The sequence below is a fragment of the Amblyomma americanum genome, chromosome 10, assembly GCF_052857255.1.
Source record: "Amblyomma americanum isolate KBUSLIRL-KWMA chromosome 10, ASM5285725v1, whole genome shotgun sequence".
Lineage (NCBI taxonomy): Eukaryota > Metazoa > Arthropoda > Arachnida > Ixodida > Ixodidae > Amblyomma > Amblyomma americanum.
The window spans coordinates 12492303-12501849 of NC_135506.1; the positions used below are offsets into that span (position 1 = coordinate 12492303).

The 9547-nt window shown below is 46.9% G+C and overlaps 1 protein-coding gene across 1 annotated transcript; it reads right to left on the reverse strand.

Annotated features, from left to right (window-relative positions):
• Positions 1-2316: 2316 nt before the first annotated feature.
• Positions 2317-5837, reverse strand: LOC144107203 (uncharacterized). Its single transcript, XM_077640210.1, has 2 exons — positions 5541-5837; positions 2317-3825 (listed from the first exon to the last, which is right to left on the reverse strand). The coding sequence occupies exons 1-2, from the start codon at positions 5835-5837 to the stop codon at positions 2800-2802; spliced, it is 1323 nt and encodes a 440-aa protein (XP_077496336.1). The 3' UTR covers positions 2317-2799.
• Positions 5838-9547: the final 3710 nt, after the last annotated feature.

Below are 9547 nucleotides of genomic sequence, written 5' to 3' on the forward strand. Positions count from 1 at the left end.
CGGAAGTTATTTCGCAAGAACAAGGGACACTCGTGGCTAAGGGCGGGAAGTTTTTGTTGAACTTGGAAACGGGCTATTGCCAAGAGTGCAGCATTGGATATGAGAGAATGTGCAGGTTCACTAAGGGTTGTATTTGCTAAGAGATCAGCCATGTCGTCTAAATAAAGGTCCAATGTCCTGTGCCACCTGAAGCTACAGTTCCTTTACACCGCGGAGGAAAAAAAATGAAACCGGTTGGCAGAAAAGAGCATCCCTCCAGCTTTAAAGCGTTTCCAAAACATAGATGTAGTCAGCGAGCGCGATAACTTGAGAAGCTGTGAAAGGAATTCTGTGGACAGCAAAAATAATAGCCTCAAATTGAGCAACGGATATTGGTGCATACGGCGGCATCCAAACAGAATTGAACTCCAAGCAAATGAGTAGGAATTGCGGCATATCGTTGCATTTTCGATGTGTTTTAGAGAATTGAACGGAGAGAACAGATAGCTGGTTGCTTCGAGCTTTAACCACCATCATCCATATCATATTCGTCGTTATGACCAACAGGACTCTCTCAAATTCATAACAAAATCATCTCCTAATGCTCCCCTGTTTGTACCGTGTCAACAGTGGTGCCTTTCTGCTTCACGAAGTTAGTTTGTCGCCACTGGCTATATTTTTGTTCCCATGGAAACTACTCTATTAATGTAGAGCAGACTATTTTGCTTTGAGCCGAAAGCATTGCGATGTTCAGGTGTTGCGTGCGTAGGTGCCGGTCTAGCACGTTAGAAAGATAGTCGAGCGTTACTTTCCACACGTATACGAATAGTTCGTCTGCGTTACATATCGCACGGCCACAGTGTTGGCTAGGTATTCATGCCGCTCCCCGACCTCCTTATCATTGCGAAAGCATATCATCAAAGCGTGTCACCAAAGGCGCTAAAGATATGTACAATGAGTTAGTTTCTATTTTGTATTTTCCTTACCTTAACTTGGGGTATCGATCAATGGAAATGAATAGCGTAATCATTTTACTGCTGAACAAGTTGATTAGAAAGTAGAAGGGAAACAACCACGTGCCGCAAAGTGGGATCCGAACACAGGATCTCCGAATGTCGCGTACGGTGCACCGTGCGTTGTAACACAAACAAAAAGGACAGGAACACAAAGAACAAAGACAAACATGAGCGCTACGAAGATACCTTGCACGGCAGGTCGCTGAAACGATGTTAGTTAGGAGCAGGTTGACGTCCTGAACAAAGACAAACACGAGCGCTCGTGCTTGTATTTGTGTTCCTGTCCTGGTTACGCTAAAAATGTGTATGTCACAAATACAACCAGCCAAACATCTAACTTTTTTAAAGAAGCAATCCCATTGAAACTACTTTTTGGGCTAGTTGGTGCATTTTTAATCTAAGCAAAGTAGCAGCGCTGAATCATGCAACCCCAAAAGAAGAAAGGACAAGACACAAGCGCTGACTGTCAACTATTTTATTGATTGAAGGCACACACCATAAACAAGGCGAGGAACAGAGGTAAAGATAAGTATAGCGAATAATCGGGAATGATAACAGCGCACGCAAGCAAGCAACAAGGCATACAAAAACTCAAAGGTTAGCCGCTTCTAAAAATCCGACCTCTGCTGCAAAGAGTGATAACGAGGGAGTGCTGATGCAGGTGCTGCCATATCTCCCAATATAGTATGCTTCCAGACTTACACGCGCAGTTCTGTCGGCCCTCTTGTCTAGAATCCTGGTCTCACCCAACCGAGCCACGCATCTTCTGCACTTACGTGCGCAACCAAATGTGCGTACTTCCTTTTAACTGACTTAAATTTCGGGCATAAATTTCACCTACATAATTATTTCCGCGAGTCATGGGAATGGCATATGCCACGCCTGCTGAACACTTCACAAGCGAAGTGTCATGCATCTGACTTCCATTTTTCTTGGAGCCATTTTTCTTGGAGCTTTTCCAGCTTGTTGGGTGCCAAAAAACAAAGGACATGTCATGCCTGCTGGCCACTTTCTTGGTGTGTGACGTCTTGTGCAAGCATGGAACAGCCAAAGGTTCATCGGCCTTCCCACGATCACCATCCACTCTTGTTCCATTCTTCAGTTTCCGAAGCATGGTCTGAGCGACTAATGAGGACCGAACGGGAAAACCCGCCGCCAAAATTCTGCTAATCTGAACCAGAAAGCTCATCTGCATCTGGTGCGGGAACGATTTTTTGAGACTTGATTACATGGAGTGCGACGCAATAGCTCTTGACAGTCTGCGAGTGTGCCGAATCATAAGGCAACAAACCCCCCCCTTTTTTTTTGCACGAGGGTAACAGCCACAGCAAACTTGCTTTCAGAGAAGGTTAGTTTTACGTCTAACAACTGTAAAACAGCTGCGTCACGTAGTTCGTGGGTAAAATTTAGCCCAAGTCCATGCTTGTTAAAGGCGTCTAAAACTTCACCTACTGTAGAGGGGTAGGTGAAGGTCGTCTGGTTTTTTTTTTAAAGCACTAAAAAATCGTCAACATCTAAATACATTACAGACACAGAAACAACTCAGGCCCACATATATTTAGAGTTTCTGCCGTTCCAAACTTTCATGTGCTGTAGCGAGCATCGAGCACAAACGTCACACTGGGCACAAAAATGTATTAATGTTGCCAATGCCTGCATTAAACAGACCACCACCAAAAAAAAAAACAACTTCCAGGAGACATCATAAATGACCCAGGAGTTGTGAATTGTTGCCGCATACAAACAGAAGAAAAGCGTGTGTTTGAACGCAACCACTTAGTTTAATAGACAAAGACAACGTAGTTTATGTGTGGAGCTCAACTGCTAATAATGTGTAATCACCCTTGAAGAAACCGTCTTTTAGGAGCTCCGCGAGGGTACCGCAGAATACGCAGTGCCATTCCAAATTATTGTGTCGTAGCTCAGTGTCATCAACCTTCCTCATACGGTATATCTTCTGGCTTTCATTTTGTAGAACTACGTCCACAACAACAGACGGCAGCAGAGAAGCACTTTTGAGAGTGCTACCAAATCGAAAACTAATTTCCAGCCTGTCTTTTTCTTTGTCTGTGACCAATTCCATGGTGAAATATAGATCCTTTCTGTGAAACTGAGTGACTTCGGCGACAACATAGCGTACGTCAGAAACTGAGTTGAAACTTTGTCTCGTGTTTGTGGCGACAAAGGAATAAATCGCAGATTCGCGCCCGTCCTGCCTATCGCCCTCCCAGCAGAGGCTGGTCCCGGCGAGTATACCAAGCAGTCCCTTTCTTATGGCATATGAAAGCCGTATGATGGGACATGTTACATGGGGCGTGGGTGTTTGGGGTGCATGCTGCAGGCAGGCTAGCGACTCACTAGCTAGGACATCCAGTCTTCTGAGAATGTGCTTCTGCTCAAGGTTCCAAGGCATGCGCGTGCCGCGGTCCCAATTTTCTTCTCTAGACATCTGCCGAAACGTTTCGTCCGTATCGCGCAAGGTAGCATGTAGGTTCCTGACCTCCTCTGACAGTTTGTTCACCTGGCTCTGCAGAGATGGCACCTGGTCCTGGAAAGAGGCTCTCAGGGTTGCTTTGAACTCTTCCAGGGCAGCGTTGACGTCATGGAGCCCGAACACTCCATTTAATGGTGCCAGGTGGTCGTCTGCAGTAAGAGTCACGTTACCAGGGCACCCTGCGCCATAGTGGTGCGCGAGGTCAGCACGCGGGACGCTGTCGCCGCACCGGGGACATTGGATGGCATGGAAGGCGCACTCGTCCTCGTAGTGTCGTAGGACCTCTGGCAGTGTGCCCAAGAACGGGCAGCCGTGGTCCTGGTTCCAGCAGTAAGCCTTGAAACGAAGAAACAAAAATGCTGCTCTAGGATCGAAATTTGCTGAAGTAGTGCTTTGCTTTGGGATAGTTGGTTCATAAATTTAAAGGATCCTGAAGATTGCGAATAAAGGAACAGGGACGAAGAAGGCACATGAAAATGGCGAGGGTCATTACTGCTAACAAGTGAGCTTTGTTTGCGCATGCTTGCCAATGTTATAACGATCGAGCCCCATCACGAACGTCCTTCAACGAGATAAAAACAGTGAACGAACTTTCAAAACAAAATGTTGGAGACATTGCTGGCAGGCTACAACAAGTCAACAAAACAAAACACAATTGAGATAGAAAGAGCAAATTAAACGGTTAAGTGGCATAACCATCCAAGTGCAACAAAAATAATTAAAAGAAATAACGCTAATTACGTTAAGTAACGAGAAGCGAAGAACGCTAAAAGTCAACACTCCTAGATTAATTAAAAATCTGATTGTAAGCGATGTCCAACGTGAGGGCAGAAAAATGGAGCAAACAAAAATTTAATTCCTAAAGAAACCCTGCAAGAAAAACGTTTCTGGGTCAATGAAGCTAGAGCAAGCAAAAACATTTAAAACAGTGTAGGAGCAGAAAATGACCGACAGTAGCACAGAACAAACGCGCATGAAACCTAAAAACGGCTCGTGTGCTGTGCGATGTCAGTGCACGTAAAAGAACCCCAGGTGGTCGAAATTCCCGGAGACCATCACTACGGCGTCCCTCATTACCTGTGTCGCTTTGTGACGTTAAATCCCCTAAAAACAAACCAAAATGGCCAATTGGTGGAACCTGATTAAGTAATAATTAATTGTGGTAATTGGATGAATTTACATCAGTGCTTAATCGAGTAAATGTGAGGAGAAAGGACAAGTGAAGCAATTAAAGAGGCGACGAGTGAAGCAGAGAAAGACAGAGAAACCAGGAGGCGGCAATGCTTTCGCATTCTTGCAATGCGCGCTACCGCAGTAACCTCGCACGTTGTTATTGTACACATATCACTTGCGTTCACTTGCGCGCTCAGTGAAACAGCAACTTGTTTGCCCTATATAAATGAGGCCGCAATAAGGATCTGATACACAAACCGTGACCTACACAGATATAGTGACGTTTATTTCAGCGAGAAAGCAGACCGCCAACATTACGCAGTGATACGGAGACCGCTTTTCTCGACGGGTTCGTGTATGTTCTTGAATTTCATGAGCGGTTTTCGACGGTTTCAACATATTATAACCATAACGGGTCTGTAAAGAATGATGTAGAGAGCCACCAATGTGATTGGTATGTTGGGAACTTAACGCGGTGGAGGAATGTTTGATCTAAATCCACGTGTGTAGAGGGGAGAACTCCGGTACTCTAATTTTCCAGCGCCTCTGGTTTGCTCACATCTGCCAGGCTCCGCTTGTGCATAGCATAGCTTCAGTCCTGCCTTCAACCGCGCAACACGCTGAGATAGGCACCGAAAAAGTTTGCATAAACGTTACATCATGCGAAAGCGCTCGCTCTAATTAAGGTCCATGGCTTCTTCTCAACTAAGCAGCCCATTCTGCGGGGCCGTGAAGGTTGGCACCCATTTAAAAAAAAAACTCGATGTGTTGCCAGTACGCTAAAGATGCTTTCATTTCAATTTCGCCTTGTAAAAATGAGTAATTCAGAAATGTATTTCGCTGTGCCTCTGTGCACTCGTGCCGTGACCATCACTTACTTTGAGACTGGTCACTCTGTTCGCTGGGAACACAATCTCGCCGCACTCTTCGTCGTCGAAGCGCTCCCGGTCCAGGGGACAGACGCCTCCGACGCCGTCTCGGCCACTGCCGCTCTTGCAGATCTCGCACAGGGCGTGAGCGCACGGCAGGAGAGTAGTGCTGCTGGGAATAACTCCGCACAGAGAACAAGCATAGGGATGCAGGGTGTCCACAGCAAGCCGTATCGGTCTCCATTTGACGCCGCCCACGCCTCCGGCACTCAGCTGCAGCAGCCGTCTTCCTCTCGTGTGCGGCATCGTGGTCACTGACGCAGCCGCGCTGACGACGCCCGTTTTTAAAGGCTAAGGGATGGTTGCCGAAAATAAATTGAGAGTGCGTTACCACCGTTATCGCCGCCGGAAAGGACGGCGAGATATTGCACGTGCGCGCGGGTGATGCGCGGGCATGGTGGTAAGACAAAGAAAACGGTGGGCTTACACAAGCTTTTCTTCACTGTGCAGATCTTGAGTTCCTCGCTGCCTGCACAGTCATGTTGCTTTGCTACGTTTTGTCAGCGTCAGGGCCCATCGGAAACGCGCCAAGTGTACTGGAAAGAAATATATGGGCTTCGTCAATCTTTCGGCCGTCACCCTGCCGACATGCATACGAAAGCCAGGCAGTCCAAGCGCACCCTCGTGCACGTGGACAGCGTCCGCGATTGCGCAGCTGCAACATTAGACATATTTAGCATACTGTGTGCCGTGTTACCGTTACAGTGACTGGAGTACCGGAATCCCGCCAACCGGCAATAAGCATGCGTTGATTGGTCCCGATGCGGAAGGCTTGCGCGCAGCTGCCGGGTACCTGGCGTCATCTGGCGGCCTCTAGGCGATCTGCGCATGCGCAGTGACGGCGCGCGGGCTTCTGGTACTCCGGTCACGGTAACACGGTACACGGTATGCTAAAGGTGCCTATCGTTATCGGTACCGGAGTACCGGAACCCGCGCGCAGCCAATGCATGCACAAATGGCCTTGACGGCGCCAGGTACCCGGCAGCTGCACGTGCGCCTGCAGCATCGGGACCATTCAGCGCGTGCTCAGCGGCGGTGGGCAGGCGGCCGGTACTCCGGTAACTGTGACCTAAAGGTGCCTATTAGACACCTTTTGCATGCCGTGTACCGTGTTACCGTTAGCGTTACTGAAGTACCGGGAGCCCACCCACCGCCAATGCGCAGATTGCCTTGGCGGCGCCAGATGGCGCCACATACCCGGCGCCGCACACACGACTCCCGCATCGGGACCAATCAGTGCATGCTCACTGGCAGTGGGCGGGCACTCCGGTAACGCTTACGGTAATACGGTACACGGTGTGCTAAAGGTGTCTATTGTCTACAGCATTGGCGGTGGGGCATACCAAACCAGGCCCGGTTGCATCGCTTGTCAGTAGTGGGCATTGTGGTACAAGGAAAACAACGATGGGCTTACACACGTTTTTCTTCGTTATGCAGGTTAGTGGGCTTTCAGAATTACCCTATGCTTCTTTCATACCTGACGACGTATGCTTTTTTCGTGCTTCCATGCCAAAAACCTTGCTTGATCCGTTCTGTTCTTTGTTTTCGTTGTTATGTGGTAACGTTGAGAGCAATCCCGGTTCTGGTGCGCAGAAAGCGCAGACTTCCAAAACCCTTGATTAAATCCTGAAAACAGTTAAGGATCTATATGAAGGATCTATAAAAAATAATACCGTTCAAGAATCCATGGCTGTATCAATTTCGACACTGAAACAAGAACAGGAGGCAGTTTGCCAGGTGATATCGGACATGAAAGACAGCTTAAAAAATGGCCTGGTTTTGCTAAGGTTAAGCCTAGGATGCGAAGCATAATAGATTTGTGAAAGGGATTCGGTATCGCCTGCCCGTAAGTCAGGCTAGTCTCTTCGTTGTTTAGCAATCTCCTGGAGGAGCGGGAGTTAGCCTTGGTGGTCGCGGCCGCGCCAGGCTGGGCTATGGTTGAGCTAAGTAGTGTCCCTATTATGCTTCGCATAAAAAGATGCCGCCACCTTCTGTAAGACGTTGAAGTAGCGAGCGTTAGCTGTTTGGTAGCGCCATCTGTCGTCTATGCGATGAATTACCACGTGATTAGGCTACTTTTCCATACCTCACGGCGGGCGGGTGCCTACCGCCTTGAGGTGGGACCAATTTTGACCAATTTGGGCCGAAAAAGATTTTCGACTATTTGGAGGGACCCGCAGCAGCGGCTCAGTGGTTAGGGCGCTCGGCTACTGATCCGGAGTACCCGGGTTCTAACCCGAACGCGGCGGCGGCGTTTCGATGGAGTCGAAACGCAAAGGCAACCGTGTGCTGTGCGATGTCAGTGCAAGTTAAAGATCCCCAGTTGGTCGAAATTATTCCGGAAACCACCACTACGGCACCTCTTTCTTCCTTTCTTCTTTCACTCCCTCCTTTATCTCTTCCCTTAGGGCGCGCCTCCGGTGTCCGCCGAAATGTGAGACAGATACTGCGCCATTTCTTTTCCCCAAAAACCAAATCTCAGTTCATTTTGCTCTTTGGAGGGCCGTTTTTCCTTACCTCAAGGTGGTAGATGCCTGGTAGCCATGAAATTGTGAGCTGCCGATTGCTGACGTAAAGGCCGCCATGTTAAGCATAACTATAATTAACTAAATAATAACCTACTTAGGTGATATTGGAGTATAAAATGTTCTACTGATCCAACCCGTTACGAATATGTCATTAGTTAGACCACGACGTCATCGATTAATTAATTATAAGCAATTACAACAAGCCTAACCATAACTAAATATTAACTTCATAAGTTAATATTGGCGTCTGACGTGTTCTACTCATCAAGATTTCAAATATCTAATTCTTTTTATGATGAAGTCATTAATTACTGAGTTATAAGTCACTAAACATAGTCACGTGACTGGAAATTATGACGTCACACACTGATTATTAAGATTAATGAATTCTCCTGATCACCCCCCACAAGAAAATATAAGTAGTTTTGCTGTGAAGTCATTCGTTGCCGAGATATAAAAATGAGAAGACGTCGCCAATCAATCACCATTTCAACATATCAGTGATGTCACCAATCAATCACCAATTCTATATACTAATGACGTCATCAATCAATCACCAATTGGGTTGCGATATCGATTTACTATGGGGGCCGCCATCTAGAATTCCTCGGACAAAAAATTTCACGCCAAAGGGTGGTAGCAGGGTAGCAGACCGCAAGAAATCGATAAACGTGATGAATAAGAGCTAACGTTCTTAAAAGCTGAGCGGCAAACGTCTGCACTTGAGCAAAAGCAAACAGATCTCGACGGCTTGCGAGATTCCATAATTCTCGCTAAAAACATACCTGCATAATTCACTCAAGACTGACGACGCCGAAGACCGAGCTCGTCGAAATAAGTTACTATTTTTCGGAGTTTCTCACTCCGCAGATGGAACGTACTCCAAGTCTGATGAAAAGATGTTGGAAATTTTCGCCAATACACTCAAAGTATAGATCATGCAAAAACATAGTCAGAGCACACCGAATAGGGCAATTTGTCCCGGGAAAAGCGCGGGCACTAATAGTAAAGTTCGCGACATACAAAAGTAGTTATTTCCAAGCGCCTAGAGCTAAAGGAGGAAAACATCTAAGAGCGAAGATTACTGCTCTGCGACATGACAACGCCGAAAAAGTTGATGGGGTTTGGGAAAAGCACGAAAAATTCGTCCAAGCTGCATCACAAGAAAATGATTCTCTACGTTCTTTGGCCTTTGACTTATGACTACACACTACAAGGTGACATACTTAAGCGAGTAACAGAATACAAGTATCTGGGAGTTATTTCTTTAAACTTGAGCTGGAAATCGCACACTGTAAACGTAACCAGTAATGTCAATAAAAAATTAGGATACATAAAACGAACACTTCAGTGTTCTTCAACTGAGACGAAAGCTAATCGTTTAATTATAAGATGTTGGTGCGCCCTATGTTGGAGTACGCCTGCGAG

Coding starts and splice junctions, on each gene's coding strand:
- LOC144107203 (XM_077640210.1), bottom strand. CDS start 5,837: ATGCCGCACACGAGAGGAAGACGGCTGCTGCAGCTGAGTGCCGGAGGC. Junction 3,826..5,540: donor ACAGAGTGACCAGTCTCAAA/GTAAGTGATGGT, acceptor CTTCGTTTCAAG/GCTTACTGCTGGAACCAGGA.